We start from the raw sequence: 22623 nt of genomic DNA on the forward strand, positions 1-22623 counted from the left end.
GATCATTAGTGGTTAAAAAAAAAAAACTGAATGGGAAAACAATAAGGCTCAATCAAACTCAAGGAGTTTGAGTCACACGGAGATCAGGTTTAAATTCTGCCACAGACAGACCATGGACAACTCTGTCCCTCCAAGCCTCATCCACAAAATGGGGTGCCTCCCTACCTACCTATCTTGAAGGGTTGTTGTGAAGAAGATCTAAATGAAAATTAGACAGCTTATGTGACAAGCTCCGAAATGCAAGAGACTTTTAAAAATCGAAAGAACTATTAGAAATTCCCCATCAGATAATATCCTGTGTAGCTAATGGCTACCATTCCCACAAAGAGCTATGAGTCTTTTTCTTTTCTTTCTTTTTTGTTTTTGGGGCGGAGTCTTGCTCTGTTGAATGGGCTGAAGTGCAGTGGCACTCACTGCAACCTTTACCTTCCAGGTTCAAGCAATTCTCCTGCCTCAATCTCCCAAGTAGCTGGGACTACAGGTGCACGTGCCACCATGCCTGGCTAATTTTTTGTATTTTTAGTAGAGATGGGATTTTACCATGTTGGCCAGGCTGGTCTCGAACTCCTGACCTCAAGTGATCCGCCTGCCTTGGCCTTCCAAAGTGCTGGGATTACAGACATGAGCCACCACGCCTGGCCTCCTACCTTTATTTATTTATTTGTTTATTTTTTATTTTTTAAAAAAGAGATGGAGTGATACTATGTTGCTCAGGCTGGTCCTGAACTCCTGGGCTCCAGAGTAGCTGGGATTACAGGCTTACACTATACGCCTGTGCAAATATTTCAAATGAGTTAAAATCCAAGTTGAGCTTGAGATACAAAGGAGCAACCATGTCTTTTTATAAATTCATCGAATTACCTATGAAGTGTTAGCAATACAACTATTAAGACCGGCCATCAATCAAACCAACGGATCAACAATATGCCTGCTAAAACAGTCACTGATATACAATGCCTTTGAACTTGACAAATGTAAAGACGTTACAACTATAAGGAATAGGAGTTGATACTTTGGTATGAGCTAATATAGCTTCACCCAGTCCTGAACATTTACCAACGAAAACGTGGGGAGCTATATCTTAACTTTCTAGGTTGTAAAACACCAGTAAATCCATACCTCAAAAGGCTGCTAATGGAGTTAAAAATACGTATTTTTTTTTAGAGTTGGGGCATGTGCACACATGGTGGGAACTACCATTGCTTTTAAAAGTGAAGTGATTAATCTCGCTTCACTTCCCTTTTTCCTCACCTATAGCCCTTGTTCCTTTAAGTCCTGGCAAGTTCTCTGAACTCATTATGCTCTCCCATGCCTCTTTATGTTGTGTCTCTTGCCTGGAACACCTTTCTCTTCTTTCTCTGGCCAACTCTTACTTGTATTTCAAGTGTCAAATAGCAGTTCCTGCAGAAAAATCTTCCCTGAAGCTCCCTCCTCCCTTTAGGCGAAGTTACATTACTCTCCTTACTCTTTTCCAAAGAAACTAGTGCCTAACTTGCTCTTAACTCTTGCCAAAAGACATTGTAAATATCTGTTTGTTTGACTTTTGCTCCCATTAGGCCAAGAGTTGTTACCTGAAGGCCCACTTTCAAATGCTCAGAATTAGTACTGACCCTGAAGCATAATATGAATTAATAAATGACAGGTAAATGGATGAATAAAGCCCTATCAGTGGAGCAAGTCTACTGACTAGTCAAGAAGAGCACATTATCAAGCTTCCTGTTCTTTTCAAATTTAGTTTCATTTTTATAGAGACAGGGTTTCGCTATTATTGCCCAGGCTGGTCTCAAACTCCCGGGCTCAAGTGATCCTCCTGCCTTGGCCTCCCAAAGTGCTGGGATTATAGGTGTGAGCCACTGTGCCTGGCCAATTTCTTTTTTCTTTTTTTGAGACAGGGTCTAACTCTGTAGCCCAGACTGGAGTTCAGCGGCGCGATCACTCCTGAACTCAAGTAATCCTCCCACCTCAGCTCTCCGAGTAGCTGGGACTACAGGTGCATCACCAGGCCTGGCGGATTCTTTTTTATTTTTTTGTAACAATTAAATAATAAATAAAAATCTCACTGTGTTGCCTAGGCTGGTCTTGAACTCCGGGACTGGAGTGATCCTCCCACCTCAGACTCTCAAAGTATTGGGATTACAGATGTGAGCCACCATGCCTAGCCCCTGTTCTCTCAACTGGCCAAACAGGAAAGGACCTGCAGGCAGCTTTCCTCAAGATGGTCACTGGGAGCAGGGGACCGGTCAGAGACCAGGAACAAAGAAGGCCTAGCTGGCCTGAGAGAGAAGCACATCTCTGGTTGGCGGTTTTACGGTGCCCTACTCTCTGTCTCCTGACCCTTAAACACCACACCTTCAGTCAGAGTTCCTAAAAGTTTCAAACAGGTAAAAAGTCCGCAAAAATCAAGAAAAAAAAAAAATTGGGAAAAACAAGTGTGTTTCTTCTACTCCTTCAAATAATTAAAATACAGGCAAGCTGAGAAGGGTAAGTGGGACATATTCTTTCAGGCAACGGGAACTCCGTTTTCAAAGGGTTCTCATCAGGCAATGTTATTTCACACAGATTGTTTTGTGAAATGGGCCACTCTGATCTTAAGGCTACTTACTGTTTTCCCCAAGAATCTCTAAATGGGTCCCATGAAGTCCCTTGCCACAAGAAGACCCTCTCAGGCTCCATCTGCCCTGATATATCCTACCCACACACACTTCCCCTATTCTCTGACCCACTGAATTTATTGTCTGAATGTTTCATTTCAGACCTTAATCACATATTGCCATGTTGTGGGATTTAGCTTGTAAGCGCCCTACAGTTGTCAGACATGAATCTAATTTCTCTTGTAGCTAAGTATCACTTGCATATTACAGACACTTCGATATTTCTTTAATTAAACATCCCAGACTTGTTCCTCAAAGAACATAATGACAACTGGGAAGCAAGTTCCTTCAGTCTCACTAGTTCATTCTCATACCCAAAATAGCATGTCAAAATGCTTCTGAGAAACCATAATTTGCTGCTCAGAGGAACCAAGAATATAAATAACTCATAAAAAATATCTGTTTTTACAATGGGAAGACTAGTCCATAGATGGAGTAAGAGGGCACAAGGAGACAGTACTGAACTTTTCTCTTTACAGCTGCTGAAGAATCCAGAGTAACAAACTAGAATGTGCAGAGTATCAAGGAGGTCAAATTGAAGCATATTTTCCCAAACTATAAATATTTTTAGTAGCAATACATTCCATCTGAAAGCTCTTAGCTGCCTAATGTGAACTGGCAACAAATGAGCCCTCAAGTTTTTTCCCAGAATGGTGGTTTCCAAGTCTCAAACTTGCAAATAGATGGAACAATGAAAGCTGAGACTTGTCATTTAACAAACATTAGCACAACGATAATTACACTTTGTTGATCCACGTGTACCACTAAGGAACAGAATCCTGAAGAGGGGAAAGGAGTGCTTTATTTAGTGTTAGTTTTATTTTTAACTTCTCTTACTTTAAAATAAAATCATTGAAGTGATCAATTCACAGTAAAAGGACATAAAAACAGGTGGTCTGATTTTCTTCTTCTGGCCTGCAACACTCCCTATATAATTGATGGTGAGCAAGAAAGTGGTCTTTCATTTCCAGTATGGAGCTAAGACACAAAAGTACAGCTCCAACAAAGACAATTTTCAGAAGTAGAAAAGGCCAATTGATTCTAAGTGTTTGAGTTCTTCAAGCTGTCCCAGAAGAAGCAACGGATAGATATCAAAGCTGCTTCTCTGGTGAGTTATGCAATCCCAGAGGAGAACTTGCCTACTCGAACCTGTTTTCTCATTTATAAGTAAAAATCACAGTCTACCCTATCTATTGTTAGAATGGAGAAATAACATATGTATTAATGAAAAATTAGTAAACTTCTAAGTAAATGTTAATTAGCTCTGTACTTTTACCTGCCTTATTTACCACTAGGAAAGAACTGTGTTTTTGTCTTCATTTCTGTACTATTTTCCCTGAGACTGACTGTACTACTAATTTTTCTCTTTGCAAATACAAAACATTTCTCCTTTTAAATGTAATAAATACTTTTTGCTTTATTAAATACAGGAAGAAAAACTTATTTAAAAAGATTGGATTTTGATACTTAAACAAAGAAATCACGTAAAACAAAGGATCTGTTTTACGATCCTGATCATAAAATTTGCTTTGGACATAAAATCAGTCTGGGTTTGCAATTATTTAAGTTAATCTGGAAAACACCCAGAGAAAGGGCAGCAATAAATCTGAAGGAAAAAAAGTCAAGCAGGAACTGGCTTGTTTTGGCAAGTTCACGGGAATACCGGTTTTGAAGCATGATCTCTTATAATTAGCCAAAGCTGCCTCACTACAAAGGAATGGAATTGACCTTTTAAAAACAAACCAAACCAAACCAAACCCTACCATCTTTGCAGAAAACAAGTCTGAGGCTTGAGATGAAGCTAGGGATGGTATACCTGGAAGTAGCTGACCTAGTGGCTAAAGGCCATGATCACAGCGTTACTGCTTATGCCTCTGCTCTTTTTCTCTTTTCTCATAAGCAGTAATGCTGGAGATTATGGCCTTTAGTTACCAGTGGTAGACTGGAAATTCAGTTTCATGGATATATTGAAATCACATTTCTCTCTTATTGTTTCTCCAACTGTAGTAAATAAAGCCTTTGTTTGGTTATTGTGCTATATCGATCTCAAAATTATTTTTAAAAAACCCTGATATCCGCTAAGATTGTACCTTTATTTTTTTCTATTTTTTGAATTGGGATTGTGGTCTGTCACCCAGGCTGGAGTGCAGTGGCTCGATCATGGCTCACTGCAGCCTCGGCCTCTTGAACTCACGTGATCCTCCCATCTCAGTCTCCTGAGCTGCTGAGATTACAGGCATGAGCCTCCGCAAATGTTACTTTAAAATGCTGACATCTTTTTCTGTTTCTGCTACGTGTGAGTAGCTCTTATTTGACCAACCCTTTTGCAGATAGGAACTATATACTCTGGATGTAAGAAACAACTGTGACAGCATGGGAGAGCAACCACAGGCAGCCAGATTCTGGAGGGAGCTGTCATGAGAAGGAAGAGAATGGCACTGGGTGGGTCCCCACTTTCTAATGGCCATTAGTGAGAAGTTAGGCGCCAGTGTTATTGGCTTGAACAACCAGAGAAATGAGTTTGGAGCAACCACAGCTAGCATAAAGGTAACAGGAAAAAAGGAAGGGAGAAATCCCAGAATGAATACAGCCAGGGAAGGAGTGCTTCGAATTCTGAGTATATATTCTAAATAAATCTCTGCTGATCCTAGAAGCATGCACACAGTGCAGACTCCAAGCAGCCTAGCTAAGGCTAAAATAACTGAACAGAGATTTGCACTGCTGCTCACAGTGGAAAGCAGTTCTGCTACCTACCCATCAGCCACAATGTCTAGGATATGATCTAACACTTCTTGATATACAAAAAAACATAAAAATGTGACCCATTCTCAAGAGAAAAAAAAATTTAAAGGAGACTGATTCTACAGATGACTCAGATGTTGAAATTAGCAAGGATTTAAAAGAAGCTATTATATTCAACGGCATAAAAGAAAATTTATTCATAATGGATTACAGGAAATGTCAGCAGAGAAATAGAACACACACACACACACACACACACAAAAAGAGCCAGACAGAAATTCTATTACCAAAAAATACAGCATATGAAATAAAATCTCCATTGGATGAAGTGATCAGTAGATAGGGATAATAGAAAAGGAGTTAGGGTACCTGAAGGTAAGTGAATAAAAATGATCCAATCTGAAGCAGGGAAGGTCAGGAATGGGGAGAGGAGGAAGAGCAAGGGAAAGAGAAGGTGACAATGAGAGCTTCTGGGACTTGGCCTGAAGGACACCATCAGAAGTCTTAACACACATGCAACTGGAATCTCAGAAGAAGAGAAGGAAAACAGAACAGAAAAATATATCTGAAGAAATAATGATCTAAGTTTTTCTAATTTTATAAAGGATATGTTTATAGATTCAACCTTTTGAATCAGCAAATCCTAAACACAACTGACATTAAGAAAACCACACCCAAGCACATCCTACTTAAACTGTTGAAAAATCAAAGAAAGAAAATCATGGAAGCTGCCAGAGAAAAATGACACACTGCATACAAAGTAACAATTGTATTACCAGTGACTTCTCATTAAACATAACAGGGCAGAAGACAGTAAAAGAACATCTTTAAGGTGCTGGGGAAAAAAAAAAATTACAACTCTGTTAACCTGAAATTCCTATCAACAAAGTTAAGTTCAACTCATTTTTAGATAATATACAACTAATAGAATTCACCACCAACTGATGTGCACCATAAGAAATGCTAAAAAAATTCTTCATCTGATGGGAAACCAAATGGAAATAAGTTCTTCAAGAAGAATGGAGCACTGTACGAAGTTAAATATAGAAGTTTCCTTACTTTCTTTAAAATGGTATTTAAGACAAAAATCATAATCTAATTTTGTGAGGTTAATGGCATATGTAACATACATGACAACTTCAGCATAATGGACCAAGGTAGTAGTGGTAAATGGACATTCCTGCTGGCAAAGTTTCTACATTTTATATGAAGTACAATGATTAACTCTAAGTAAACTATGAAAAGTTAAGATGTATAGTGTAATTCCCAGAGCAAGCACTAAAAACATAATACAAAAGGTATTGCTAAAATCCAAGTCTGAGAAAAAAATTAAGGCAGAGAAAGAGAGGTAGATGTTAAGTTATTGGTTTCAAAGTGCCAAATTGTGCACTTTGGCAAATTGTGCAAAGACAGTACTACGGTAGAGATGTGTGGGTGAGAACCAATGAGGGGTAAGAATTATTGTTAGATATGAAGCAGCTAAGATACAATTTTCAGTAGAAACAATTTACATTTTACATTAAATTCCTATTAAATTCAGATTTGCAGTTTGCTTTTTATCACCGGGAAGACTGAGGGCCAAAACAGAACACAAACAAAAAAACTCCTAAAGTTCACACGTTGTGAACATTTTAACTGTACATAGCTATAATTGTGAAACAGATTACTCTTCTAGATAATATCTAGACCCAACAGCATAGCAATGCAAAAAAACAAAACAAAAAAAAAAAAACTGGTATAATGACTAAAGAGGAATTGAGACACCACCTTTGAAAGGAATTTTGGAAGCAAATACAAAATCACTTGAAAAAAACACACAGTAGTACAAGCAATTTCATGTCATTAATCAAACCTAGGACTTCTAATTTAAAATTCACGTTGTGGGATAAGTGAAGAATCCAAAACAGATTAAACATGTTTAAGATGTGGTTCACAGATTAATACTTTAAAATTCATATATCTATAATACATCGATATAAAACATCAAAAAGATGTGCTTGATATTTTGATACCAAGTATCTTGGTATTCTTATTATCTGAATAATAAGAATAGCTAACACTCACTCAAAACTCATAAGAACCCTAGAAAGTAGCTACTGAGTAGAAAGAGTACTACACTTTTTAGAAAAGTAGAGAAAGAAGGCTGGGCACGGGGGCTCATGCCTGTAATCCCAGCACTTTTGGAGGCCCAGGAGGGTAGATCACTTCAGGTCAGGAGTTCAGGACCAGCCTGGCCAACACGGTGAAACCCTGTCTCTACTAAAAATACAAAAAAAATTAGCCCGGCACAGTGGTACACGCCTGTAATCTCAGCTACTCGGGAGGGTGAGGCAAGAGAATTGCTTGAACCAGGGGAGGTGGAGGTTGCAGTGAGCAGAGATTGCACCACAGCACTCCAGCCTGGATGATAGTGCGAGACTCCGTCTCAAAAAAAACAAAAAAGAAAAGAAAAGCTAAAGATGTTTCCCAAGGACGGTAAAGTGGTGGGGCCAGGACTCAAAGTGAGATCTGTCATTCCAAAGCTCATAATTCTGCACAATTCTGTTACTGGTTACCTTAAAATTAAATACAAATAACTATATATTTTTAAGGATGTCTAACTATAACTGATAACTCTTCTGTACTCTAAGATTGCCAGGTCCCTTCTGGATTTTCAAGGAAAGCTTTATTGCTACTACTACCTACTTCTAAATTAGCTAACACAGTGTGTGTGCTTACCATGAGCAATGGACATGGATTATTTATTTATTTATCTGTTTGTTTGAGACAGAGTTTCGCTCTTGTTGCCCAGGCTGGAGTGCAGTGGCACGATCTCGGCTCACTGCAACCTCTGCCTCCTGAGTTCACGGGATTCTCCTGCCTCAGCCTCCTGAGTAGCTGGGATTCGCAGGCATCTGCCACCATGCCTGGCTATTTTTTTTGTATTTTTAGTAGAGATGGGGTTTCACCAGTTGGCCAGGCTGGTCTTGAACTCCTGACCTCAGGCCTCGGCCTCCCAAAGTGCTGGGATTACAAGTGTGAGCCACTGAGACTGGCCAGATTATTTATTTATTCTTGAGAATATGGGTAGTATATCTGTGATCTTGCTCTTACAAGGGAGGCTTAGTAACTTGCCCAAAGCCACACAATCTTTTAAACATTCTTTGAAAAATTATATAATGCATACATGCCCATTTACTCTCAAGGTGTTGCTATAATAGCTTGAACTGGCAGTCTCACAGATCAACTGAAATAGTTTGTGTTCCTTAGATGCCTTGCAACTTCACTTAGGTATGATACTGAGAAGTGATATGAAAAAAAAGTAAGAAAATCTGTCTGCACCCATGCTGAGCTAAGCTATAGCTCTGACCAAACATTCTCCCAAAGGCTGGTTTTGTTTGATAAAGTTAAGAAGCAAAACATGACAGCACATGGTTAAGACAAATAACTAGAAATCAAAAACCAAAAGAAACACACACACACAAAATCAAAAACAAAAACCCCCGAACAAAAACTTCCAACACCCCCCAGCTGGAGTGAAAGCTCTGTATACAAGCAGTTCCCAGCAGGCTCTCTGGATGACACTGTGCCATGGTTTGGCTCTGATCTGCTTGAAGTCAACTCTAGGTGACTTGTTCAAAACTTCCAAACCTGCTCCCCAATGTATGTGAAATTATTGTGTTCCACAGCAGCAAAATACAACACACTCAAAATATGCCAATAAAACAAGTAACACCAGTAAGAAAATACTTTGAAAGTACACAAGGAAGCCCTGTCCCCCTCAAAGCCTGTGGGTAGGGCCTCTGTGCATCTGCTAATGATGCTGCCATTCCCTTTAAGGACTTCGGTTGATAAACAATGTAAGAAAATCAGCTGCAGGAATTCTCTGTAATAGTAATTTTTTTTCTTTTTCCTTTTTAACTAACCAATATTAACAACCTGCTCACCAGTCCAAATCATAAAATGGCAGGCACACTTAATGACTTCTAGCCAATAAACATCAAGGCAGTCAGTAAAGCATGACGGCTCATAGCTCAAGCTCTGGACTCAGGTGAATTCCAGCTCTGTGTCCTTCTGTCAGGTGCCTAACCACACAGTTTCAGTCTCCTCATCATCGTAAACTGACGATGAAGATACTACCTCTATGTCCCAGGACTGTGAGGATTAAGGTGAAATAGTGTATAAAAGTTCATGGCACAATGCCTGCCAACAGAAATTGTTCTATAACTACTAGCTATTTCTTTTTTCTTTCTTTTGATAGGCCCTCGTGTGTGATGTTCCCCTTCCCAAGTCCAAGTGATCTCATTGCTCAGTTCCCACCTATGAGTGAGAACATGCGGTGTTTGGTTTTCTGTTCTTGTGATAGTTTGCTAAGAATGATGGTTTCCAGCTGCATCCATGTCCCTACAAAGGACACAAACTCATCCTTTTTTATGGCTGCATAGTATTCCATGGTGTATATGTGCCACATTTTCTTAATCCAGTCTGTCACTGATGGACATCTGGGTTGATTCCAAGTCTTTGCTATTGTGAATAGTGCCGCAATAAACATACGTGTGCATGTGTCTTTATAGTAGCATGATTTATAATCCTTTGGGTATATACCCAGTAATGGGATGGCTGGGTCATATGGTACTTCTAGTTCTAGATCCTTGAGGAATCGCCATACTGTTTTCCATAATGGTTGAACTAACTACTAGCTATTTCAATGTTATAACTAGAAGAGCTAACTGTAGAGGATGGAGATTTGCTATCAATGCACATGGTACTGGTTCTAAAAATATTCCTAAAGAGCTCAATGATGGAAGACCAGTTCAAAATCAGGGACTGTTTTCCAAGGTGATACTTACAAGACTGGTGTTCTTTAGAACATAAAGCATCAGGTAAATCTGTTTACATACCACTTACTATATCATCTAATTTACAGAGCAATATTCTTGAGAGCCCCAAATTAGAAGTATACAAATTTTCACCAACAGTGGAATGAACTATAGTATATTCACAAATGGAACACTATACAACGAGAATTGAGTATAACTACATGAATAATATGGATTAATTCCACAAACTGTTGAGTAAAATAAATTATATATATATGAAGTAAGTACTGACTGATACCATTTACATCATGTTCAAAAACAAGCAGAACCAATCTATAGTCAAGATAGAGGTTACCCGTGGAGGGTGAACAGTGATTGGAAAGGGGCATGTGGAAGATTTCTGGGATGCTGGTAGTACTTTCATTTTGGATGCTGGTGACACACTGTATCCAACTGGTGGAAATCCAGTAAACTGTCACTTCTTGGTGTGTTTATTAAACACCAATAAAAAGTTTTAAAATATACAAAAATCGTAACACAAAATTTTAAAGTGGTAATTTTGTTTACTGCCCTAATTTGCCTAAAATATATTTAAGAATTTTTATATTAATCTAAAATATTTTTCTAATCTGAGATAAAGCTGATGTTCTTTTTTAAAATAGTGGTACCAACACCTTAGTCAAGAAGAGTACTGTTGGGACATATTATTTTTGAACATACCTGCAAAAAGGCAAATACTAAAGCTGTTTATTATGGTTTCCCTGTCATAGTACCTCACAAAGAATTAACTGAATTAAATGCCATTCTTTTTTTTTGAGACAAAGTCTAGCTCTTGTCTCCCAGGCTGGAGTGCAATGGCGCGATCTCAGCTCACTGCAACCTCCGCCTCCCAGGTTCAAGCGATTCTCTTGCCTCAGCCTCTTGAGTAGCTGGGATTATAGGTACCTGCCACCACGCCCGGCTAATTTTTGTATTTTTAGTAGAGACAGGGTTTCACCATGTTGGCCAGGCTTGTCTCCAACTCCTGACCTCAGGTGATCCGCCCGCCTTGGCCTCCCAAAGTGCTGGGATTACAGGAGTGAGCCACCGCGCCCGGGCAAAAAATACTTAGTGCGCTCACTCAAAAAATAATTAGTGCGCTCTTATAACCTGACAGTCATAAAGCACAAAAATGCTAAAGTATGCATTATAAGAAAATTTCAGTATTGATCAATTAAAGGTATTCCTATTGAGGAATTTTTTATACTTGATAACAGACCACTTGCAGGTTAATCTCATTCTACTTCTCAATGAATTAATACCTATGAATAAACAGGATGTAGGAAGGACAGGTTTCTTGAGTCATAGACATCACCTCATCAAAGTATGACCAAGGTGATTTTCCTATGAGTTTGCCCAAAAGGTTCCATACCAAAAATCACTTCTCAACTAATATAGTCAAAAACAAATACATCAGGCTGGGCATGGTGGCTCATGCCTGCAATCTCAGCACTTTGAAAGGCCAAGGTGGGCGGACTGCTTGAGCTCAGGAGTTTGAGACCAGCCTGGGCAACATGGCGAAACCCCATCTCTACCAAAAATACAAAAAATTAGCTGGGTGTGGTGGTGTGGTGTGCATGCCTGTAGTCTGAGCTACTCGGGAGCTAAGGTGGGAGAATCACTTGAGCATGGGAGATGGAGGCTGCAGGCAGCGAAGATGGTGCCACTGCACTCCAGCCTGGGCAACAGAGGAGATCCCGCCTCAACAAAATAAAATACACACACATACACTCCAGTTAAAGATAAGGGGAATCCCACAGTAATTTGAGTCTACTTGCAAGTATTCTTTTGAGCTAGGGAAGGAGAATTCTTTTGAGGTCAAGAAGAAGAATGGGATTTGGGAAACATTTTTAACTACCATGGTTTTTAACTACCAAAGGGCTATCCAAACTTATTGTTTGTTAAAATCGTGGAAATAATAAAAATTTTCAAAAAATTAGTAACCTATTTAGTTATTGTGATATACTGTTATATGTAAATGTTCAAGTAAGCAATTATACTACATAGTTACATTTTATAATATAAAATGGTGGCCTATTTGGTAGCCCAATTATATATGTTCAAAACGCAAAGTTAAACACCATTTCTAAAACAGAACAACGCAGAATGAATGAATGCTGAATTACCTGTGCTAGTAGTATATAAGAAGATATCCATAAATTATACCACAGGTACATATTTAAAGTAATTATATGTAGTTCTAAAAATATGTATTGATACTTTTTGGAGATAATTTACCTCAGTGGAGCATTCCTTAATGTTAAGAATCACTCATATGTTCTAAGCCTTGAACTCAGTGCCTGGGTGACCCTTTCTGTATCTAGCTAGCTAGGTTCCTGGCCTGGAGGTTCAGGCAACACCGAGGTGAGTATGACCATCCCTGTCCTCAAGGAGCTTCAGTCTAGTAGGGGATGAGACATACTAGACTGTGAGCTCCTCGAGGGCAGGAAAAGTGTTTTAGTCATCTTTGCCCCAGTGACTAGCACCAGGTTCAGCTACTGTAGGTGCTCAACAGTGTTTATCAAACTGAATTGAACACGGGTTGCAGCCATCTACGGCAGCATAGGGTAAGCCTGATAAGAACAAAGAGCTTTGGAGACTCAGAGGGTGGAGGCTAGTCAGCTGTGAAGTCACAGAAGACCCAGTGCATGAAAGAAGCCGAGAAAGATGGGTAGGATCTCCCCAAGTGAAGGAGGAGGCATTCTGGGCTGAGAGGAGGGTTAGTTTAGCTACCATGTGTGAAAGGGATGGGAAGACAATCTCAGGCCATAATGAAATGAGGCCTAAATGTTACCGTGGAAGCCTTTAACCAAACATGAAAGGTGACAAAACCCCACTGAAAGTTGTTTTGACCAGGCGAGTTATTTTTCCAGTGACAGTTCAGGAAGATTGACTAAGCTGGTCATGCCAGATAGATGGGAGAAGAGCGCAGGATGGAGGATGGGGGGTGTGCACAAGGAGTGAAGCATGACTCCAAGATGATGTCAAAGATAAAGGCACTATTCCAACCTGGAGGAAGTGAGGAGGAAGGGCTGGCTTAGAGGAGAATGTAACAGCTTTGCTTTCTGGATAAACATGATGCCCAGCCAGCAATTTAAAATGTAAGTTTGGGACTTGAGAAAAGGGCAGGACTGAACTACAGACAGAGAGAGGTGAGAAGCAAAGCCGTGTGAATGGGTCAGACATCCAGGAAGAGTAATGAGAGAAAATGGGAGAAAGTAAGAGGCGGAGAACAGAAATTCAGTTAATACTCATAGTAATGGTGGAGAGATGGCAAGTCAGTGAGGTAGAAAGAGATGCCAGGGAGGTAGGGTGATAGAACTGGTATCAGAGAGGAACAATGTCAAGGACAGAAACTGTCAAATCCTGAGGAAGGATCAAGGAGGAACAAATAGGAGCAAAACATGCAATAAAGCATGTCCAAAAACCAGCTGTAAAAGTGAGAGAATAGGCAGTTAAGTTATATGAGAATTAATTAAGGAACTGAAGATTTTTGGCTAGAAGAAGCTAAGAGGAGGTAAGGAAGCTGTTTAGAATTACCCTGAAGGCCTATTGTGTGAAAGGCAGAGTAGGGTTGTTCTATGGGGCCTTGAAAAGTAGAACCAGGCCAGCGCGTGAGAGTTATGGGGAAGGAGACCAAGAGTGTGGCTGGTCTTTCTGATGTGGTGCTCACTGTATTGTAATAACCGGTGATACCTCGGTCTCCTCCACCAGACTTTAAACTCTCTGGGAGCCGGGATTGGGTCTTGCTCACTGTTGAACCCACAGAACCTAGCTTAGAATAACAAAGGTGCTTAGCAAACATTTTCAGACTGGATGAATCCTTTGTGCTTCTACCTATGGGTCTTAATTCTTCTTTGAAATATTCTCCTTAAAAGGAATCCTGTCTAGCAGGTTGAACAGCTTGAACATGTGGAGAGAAGGCTGGGCTAGATGGTGAAAGCCTGGACTCTGTAGTTGATGATTTTTAGGAAAAACACTAAAATACAGCATGAAACACAAACCCATAAACACTCACGTAAAATCGAGGAAGTCCCCAAGTGTGAAAACAGGTAACACAGCACACATTGAACCATGGTATTGTTTATATAATAAAGCTTCTCATGCCTATGTGTTATATTACAATATCTTGTTTATTACAGTATTAAGTCTCATTCTAGACTCCAATTCAATTCAACAAATGTTTATTGAGCACTTATATGGTGCCAGATCCTATGCTTGGCACTGGGGCTACAGAAATCAGTAAGACACAATGATGCCCGTCAAGAGCTCTGAGTATAGCTGGGGACACAGACAAGCAAACAAGAACCTCTCCAGGCCAGGCAACAGGGTAGAGTATGCACATGCTCCTCTGAGGGATTCAGCACACTAATGTCCCCGCGTGCTTCCTCCAGGGGTTTAACAGTACCTGGCACAAAGTAGGAGCCACAAAACGGCACCTGAACAAGCAATGGATGTTTTAAATATAAAAACAGAAGTATTCAAAAGGTGCCAAAGGAATAACTATCTCTTTCGGAGCAGGGCTGATTAGGAAGGCCTCCTAGAGCAGGTAACATCTGAGCTGGGTTCTGAAAACTGAATAAAAGTTTACAGGTGGCAAAGGTCAGGAAAGGGATTTCTGGGAGTGAAGACAGCATGTGAAAAGGCAGTGAGCTGTGTTAGGAGAATTATAAGTAGGTATTGCTGGATCACAAAGTGTGAGGGAGATAGAGATAGAGGGTTGTGTTAGATGAGATGAGTGAGGTAACTAGGGACTATGTTATTATGGATCTTGCAAGCCATGCTAAGTCAGAAGCTAGGGGAGAGAGATTTGACCATAATTGGAGCTTTATTAAAATTTTAAAGATATAATTTACTTAAGACTCTAGCAAGGTAAGAAGAAATGCAAATCAATTTTAGAAGTAATTGCATTTGAACGAAAAATAGTTCGGCCTTAGACATACTGATATAATGACCTTAAAATGCTATTACTGCAAGGAGGAGAAGCAGCATAATCTGCCCCCACCCCCAGGCCCTCTCTCCCGCCAACTCCTACCTGAGCTGAGCTTTAAGTTCAGTAAACCTGGGCCGCCTGCTGGGGTCATAGGCCCAGCATTTCGTCATAAGGCTGTAGAGGGTAGGAGGACAATTTGGAGGCATTGGTAATCTTTCCCCATTTTCAATTCGACCGATTACATCATTGTTCTTCACTCCTTGAAAAGGCTTCACACCATGCATCAGTATCTCCCACATACACACACCTGTCAAGTGGGAATGAAAACACAACAGTGAGCTCAGTATGAAGAGTGTAACTCCCAGGTTCCAAGAAAATCATTTTTCTAGGCACCCGAGTACCAGCTGGGAGGTAATGGGCAAGTTATCTACCAAAGCAGCATTATATTCACTCTAGTATAAAATAAGAATAACCTAATGATTTAATATGATGTAAATAATGAAATGTTAAATTATTAATCAAGAAAAATGCTATAATTTTTCTCAGTTTATTTCTCTAGAAAAACACTATTAGAAAATTGCCCACTAGCTACAGTGTTACTTCGTGGCTTAATGAACTAGTTCAGGAAACGCTGAATTTTAATCTGTCCCACTTCAGTCTCACCTGTTTATAATTAGAGCAGCTGGCCTGAGGTCCAATAAAGAAAATACTAGTGTAAGTCTTATGCTTTTGGAAAACTAAGATTCCTTAACAAGTTTCCCTTAACAAGGTTGGCCTCTTCTTATCTAGAGTGCATAAAGGCGTCATTATCTGGTTGATTCATGGACAGGTCACTGTTTTCCCCCAGGAAAGATGTGAACTTTGGGCTTCAAGTCATCTTGTCTATAAATGCCACAGTGTGACCGCAAAAAGTTTACTTGCATTCTACCCTTGGGAAATCCAATCCTTTCTCAGTATCTTCTGAATAATCCTTAAAAATTCACCTTTAGGATGGGATAAAGAAAATGTAGTACATACATGCCATGTAATACTACGCAGGCATAAAAGAATGAAACCATGGCCTTTGCAGCACCACAGAAACAACTGAAAGTCATGTATCCAAAGTGAATTAATACAGAAACAGAAAGCCAAACACTGCATGTTCTCACTTATAAGAGGGAGCTAAACACTGGATACATATGGACATGAAGATGGAAACAACAGACACCGGGGAATAAAAGAGCAGGGGGGGAACGAGGTCGGTAATGGTTGAAAAACTACCCATTGGGTACTATGTTCACTATTTGGGTGATAGGTTCCACTGAAGCCCAAACCTTAGGACTGTGCAACATATCCATGTAACAAACCTGCACATGGACCCTCTGAATCTAAAATTTAAAAAAAAATTTAAAAATTCACCTTTAAAACAAACAAGAAACCTAAAACTGGCAATGAACATACAATGCAATGGAAAGGAAATGGAGAGAACTGGTGGTGTAAAGGGCGGATGTTTTCTCCTAGTGCCTTATCATCACTGCTCTGCACTTGGTTATTCTGGGCTTCTTGCTACCTGTGGAACACACCAAAAACATCCCTTTACCTTCCTCACAAGCTCTCTTCTTTGTAGGTACATTTGTAATGTAGTTCTTTATAATGCTTTTCCTCTGGGAAAAGTTTCTGTCATTTCAAATCTACTTCTATCACAATGTACAACTGATGCCTTGAAGAAAGGAACTGTGACTTTATTTTTGCATCTTTAGAACCTAGAATGAAATCTGCCTCAAAGGAAGCAAGGCATATTACCATCTTGATGTGAATTAGATTCTGAACTTAGCCAAGAATCCAAGAATTTCAATGTAAAGAGTATCTGACAAACATAATGCCTTAGTACTGCTTTTCTCACAAGAAGTTACAACAATATCATCAGTAGTAGCAACACTGGGTATCACTTCTGAAGAACTTAAGGTGTTCCTGGCACACTTCTTAGACATTTTACAAATACATATATTTTTGAGACAAAGTCTCCATCACAGCTCACTGCAGCCTCCACTTTCCAGGTTCAAGTGATGCTCCCACCTCAGCCTCCTGAGTAGCTGAAACTATCGGCACACGCAACCCAAACCAGCTAATTTTTGTATTTTTTGTAGAGATGGGGTCTTGCTATGTTGCCTAGGCTGGTCTTGAACTCCTGGGTTAAAAGTGATCCTTCCTCCTTGGCCTCCCAAAGTACTAGAATTACAGGCATGAGCCACCACGCCCAGCCTCATATATTACCCTTAATCCTCACAACAACCTTATGTTATGTTTCTTTAAATACTGCATTATATCACATTTGACAAAAATCACATCCACTGATTATAGGAAACATCATTAGTTTATATGACCAAAAAAGGGAGAATAATGTTGAAAACTAAAGTGTGATACAATTCTTTCTTCCCTCTTAGAATTTTTATTTTATTCTTACCAAAAGAGCTCTTTCAAAGTCATTCAGACACTACAGTAACAATATTAACAAAACAAAGTCCACATGAGTGAAAGCAAGTATAACTACATTAAAAAATGCCTCCAATTATTACCGACTGTAAAATGCCACTGATTTTAAGATACACTCCAGTTCTAGAAATGTTAACATGTAAAAAAACAGGCATCTTAGAAGTTTTGAAACATGAAATTTCTCTGAAAAGGTAAGTTACTTGCTCTGTGGATTACACAGCTAATAATCAAGGCCTTGGGATTTGAACCACATCAATTGGACTTCAGAGCTTTTTCTAATCATGTCATGCCGTATCCTGTTCTATTTGAAAGTTCCTTCCTTCACCTAGTTATCTATTGGGACATTAAACGATGATTAAGAATCAACAGTAAGTAAACAGAAGAAAAAAAATAAGAACACATACTTGATCTGTTATTTTTATTTATAAGAGGAAAAAAGGTACATAATCTTAACAGGGCATCTCCTCCAAAGTAGTTTCTAATTTAGGAGAGATAACATGTCCACAAGTCTATTCACAGAATCAACATGAGTGTTATGACAAAGAGAGAAAGTGTAGGAAATGTACAGAAAGGAAGAGGAAGGCTTCAAGGACGTTTAAGGTGGACCTTGAGGGTTAGGTAGGATTTCAACTGGAAGAGGAAGGTATAAGGATAAGGCATTCTGGGTAGAAGGAATAACACCAAGAAAAATGAAGAGTGGGGTCAAGGGAAGAGCCATTCATGTTAAAAATAGTGAGTAATTTTAAAATTTGGATAAAGTATTTTAAATAAGTAGCAAAGAATAAATGAGAGCCACACTTTTACACCAGCTAGAAGGAATTTCAATAACCACAGAGCAGGAGAATGATGACCTTACAGCAGGTGAGGAAGAACAAATGAGATTATCAAAAAAGCAGAAGCTACAGAAAACAAAGGATCAAACTTCCAAGTCTTGAGATAGGTTAGGAAGGAGCTTGGACCCCAGAATAAAGAGACAAGGTAGAATTTTAGATACTCAGGGTTGGAGGGGCCAGGTGTTTACTGTTTAATGTCACTCATATGAAAAGAATGAATTAGACGGCAAAGGGAGAGAGAGAAAAGAAAGAAGGAAATGAGCAAAATATCCCCCTGTGAGGAAAGAAGAGACAGCAAAGGGGAACAGAAAGGAAGAGTGATGGAAGGAGCTGGGCAATCAGAACTGTGGACCCTTATGGAAGCTGTGCCCAGAAGCTGATGCACAGTAGATGCCAGGCTATTTATTGTCAAATTAATCAAAAGAAGTCTGATGAGGAGATGATCAGGTTAGGGAAGGCAAATCAACCTACATATTCCAAAGAGAGATTTTTTTTTTTGGTATAACATATGAAATATAATTTTTAAATAATACAAAACTTTTAAGAATACTCACCAAACATCCATACGTCACTAGCTGAGGTAAAACGTCGAAAATTGATTGACTCTGGAGCCATCCATTTAATAGGCAATTTTCCTTTGGAAGCTAGAAGATTAATTTTAGAAAATAAATTTTCCTTGTTATCTGCTTAAGAATCTAACAGAGCTAGCTGAGATTTTCAGTATTAAAGGAAAAAGCTTTAACTATTTGACCCCTTGAATCTTCCATCTCTTTGGGAGAATTACTTTTCATTTACTTTATGTTTTGAGGTCACTTAGGGGTGAGGAATGGTTAGATGGTAGATAAATAAAATACTAATGTCCTTCTCTCTAGAGAGAGGCAAAGAACAGGGAGGGAGAGCAAACCCCAGTTTACCAGGGGTTTAGGTGCAGGTATTAGGTGCAACTCCATTATGTAAGATTCCACAGTTTACAGAAGAGATACTTATCTGTAGCTTAGAATGCTTGCTATACACATATCCTGCTAATAATAAATAATATATAGTCGATCCTCACTGGTGGTAGTTAATGTTATATAAAGTTGTTGCAAACACAGAACCACTGCTCTCAGGAGAAATATGTACACATATATTCGTATCTCACATAGATTACAATCTTAACTCATGAAACAACTCATTCTGGTAGGTTATATTTCCTTTAGAAAAGGACGCTCAGATGTGTTAAGTGACTTGCCCAAGACTGCCCCACTAACAGGTACCAGAGTTGGGATTCAAACCTCTCCAACCACCAGAGCCTGAGTTGCTGGCTCTGCCCTGCCGTTCCCTCCCAGCCCTGACCCTGTCTTCCCACCTCTGGCTGCGACAGAAGGGAGAGACTGCAGCCTTGCTGAACCTCAGCTGCATATTTCGGTATTAGGGAATACTCAATTTTTTTGTTGCTCTGTGCATGTCCTCAAATGACTATGAAAGCACCTTGAGTATTGATTTTGGGAATTACAAACATATGTTAGCCACTAGGTGAATGCACCAACGCAGACTCCACAAATAATCAGGCATGTGAGGAGCAGGAAGGGGCAATGGGTTGAGAAGGACTTCTCTAGGGAAGCCTGAAATCAGCTCCCTTTTCAGACCTAAACGTTTTCTTTGTGCCACAAAGGCAAGTCACTCAAAACCTTAGTAAACATTTCCTCAACTGCTGAGTTCTCAAGATGAACAATCCCGAGTCCTTTTCTTCAAAGAATTCTCATTCTAAAAGGCAGACAGAAGTATACTCAAATTTGGTACAAGGTGTAACAGAGATAGTGGATGCATGCCAAGTGTCCTGAAAGTGGAGAGGAAACAGTGACTGAGAGGATGACCAGGGAAGGCTGCAGGGAGAGGATGTAAGAGCAGAAGGGGTTGGTCAAGGGAGCAGGGCACAGGAACAGCACCCTGATTCAGAAAAGCATGGAGCATGAGCAGCTGGGCTCTGCCAGCATGTCAAGGGTCTGGACTTTCTTCTGTAAGCAATCAGTTGCCTCTGAAGACTATTAGAATTCCTAGAAAGAGGAGTATTTTGAAGAATCTCTATTTGGAGTTTGCACTTATTTCTATAGCCTAATGGAATGTATACTTATTAACCTTTCTGAGAAAATATTTGTGTGAATTTGTCAACTGCCTATTCAAAATGCTGTTCGAATGATACGAAAATTTGGACATCATACTACTTGGAATTTAGCTCTTTATTGGAATTCTAGGACTTGGGACAGTTAAGATCAAAGCTGGATATAAAATGTATTTAAAAATAGTGAAAAGTTGACTTCGTCTTTTTTAAGTTAAATGACTAAATAATTACGATAAATAAACAACTGATCTTCTTTTCATATATCAAAGGATCATTTAAAAACAGTGACAGGTAGCTGGGCACAGTGGCTCATGCCTGTAATCTCAGCACTTTGGGAGGCCAAGGTGGGAAGATCACTTGAGCCCATGAGTTCAAGACTAACCTAGGCAACAAAGTGAGACCTAATCTCTACAAAAAAATAAAAAAATTGGCTGGGCATGGTGGCATGTGCCTGTGGTCCCAACTACTCAGGAGGATGACTTGAGCCCAGGAGGTTGAGGCTGCAGTGACTTGTGCTCATGCCACTGCACTCCAGCCTGGGTGACTGAACGAGACCCTGTCATAAAAAAATTTTAATTTAAAAAATTAATTTAAAAAATTAGGCCAGGTGCAGTGGCTCATGTCTGTAATTCCAGCACTTTGGGAGGCCAAGGTGGGCGGATCACGAGGTCAGGAGATCAAGACCATCCTGGCTAACACGGTGAACCCCCATCTCTACTAAAAATACAAAAAATTAGCTGGGTGTGGTGGTGGGCGCCTGTAGTCCCAGCTACTCGGGAGGCTGAGGCAGGAGAATGGCGTGAACCCAGGAGGTGGAGCTTGCAGTGAGCCCAGCCAGCGCCACTGCACTCCAGACTGGGTGACAGAGCGAGATTCTGTCTCAAAATAAAATAAAATAAAAATTTAAAATGAATTTTAAAAATAAAATAGTGACAGGCAATAATATACAGAAGATACATGGAAAGAAAATAGTTATGAGATTAAAATAAGAGAGTAGCTTTGCATGTAAAAATCTGGGTTCATTTTTTTGCAATATAAAAATCAAATACCCTAAGAAACTGGCCTTTGTAAAATGGTAGTCATAATTAGCAGTATTAATAGCACAATATGGATTTATCTAAACCTTAAAGTTCTAGGAATATGAAAACATTATTCAGAAAAATATTAGTTCAGTAATAATTTGAAGAACCAATTCAATGTGATTCCAAGATTGGCAAAATTAAAGACAACTAACATAAGCTAGATTTCAGTTAAAAAAACTAATGGAGGCTGGGCCCGATGGTTCATGCCTGTAATCCCAGCACTTTGTGAGGTGGAGGCAGGAGAATGGCTTCAGCCCAGGAGTTTGATCAAAGACCAGCCTAGGCAACATGGCAAAACCCCATCTCTACAAAAAATTAGCCAGGCATGGTGACGCATGCCTGTAGTACCAGCAATTTGGGAGGCTAAGGTGGGCGGGCTTCTTGAGCTCAGGAGGCCAAAGCTGTAGTGAGCAATGTTTGCACCATTGCACTCCAGCCTGAGTAACAATGCGAGACCCTGTCTCAAAACAAGCAAACAAACAAAAATCCCACCAAACTAATGGATCCAAGGTGCTGAAGTTAGCAGCCTGCGTATCTTTAAGTCAGATCCCCTTCACTGAGGCAATTGATACAACCAGCTGCATCTGGTGTAAGATGATGGTGTGTCTACTGATTGAAAGACATTTGAGCTGATTTGAATTTCTGGCTATTACAGATACAACTGCAATGAACATTTGAGTATGGTTTTGTGTACAAATTTTCATTTCTTCAGAAGAAATGTCCAGACATGCAACTCCTGGGTCATATAATACTTGTATGCTTAATTTTTAAAGAATTTGCCAAACTCTCTTCCAGAATGCCTCTACCATTTTACATTCCCAGCAGCAATTTAGTTTCTCTGCATCTTCGCTAGCATATTCTTTAACAACTGACAGGTATGTACTGTAATCTCATTGTGTTCTGAATTTGCATTTTCCTAATGGACACAGATGTGGAACATCTACATCTTCACATGCTTACGTGCAATCCAT

General features: G+C 39.6%; 1 protein-coding gene across 35 annotated transcripts in view; it reads right to left on the reverse strand.

The window, feature by feature from the left end:
• Positions 1 to 22623, reverse strand: part of PTK2 (protein tyrosine kinase 2) — a 355066-nt gene that overhangs the window by 57977 nt on the left and 274466 nt on the right. For all 35 annotated transcript variants that reach the window (XR_012093771.1, XM_073018384.1, XM_073018416.1 and 32 more), the window contains 2 exons: positions 19024 to 19113; positions 15267 to 15471 (listed from right to left, as the gene is read on the reverse strand). Coding sequence is in view for 34 of the 35 variants with exons in the window: in XM_073018384.1 (XP_072874485.1) it covers positions 15267 to 15471; positions 19024 to 19113 (295 nt within the window). In the remaining variant the exon portion in view is untranslated. The remainder of the gene's footprint in view (positions 1 to 15266; positions 15472 to 19023; positions 19114 to 22623) is intronic.

Source organism: Chlorocebus sabaeus, chromosome 8 (assembly GCF_047675955.1).
Source record: "Chlorocebus sabaeus isolate Y175 chromosome 8, mChlSab1.0.hap1, whole genome shotgun sequence".
NCBI classification, from domain to species: domain Eukaryota; kingdom Metazoa; phylum Chordata; class Mammalia; order Primates; family Cercopithecidae; genus Chlorocebus; species Chlorocebus sabaeus.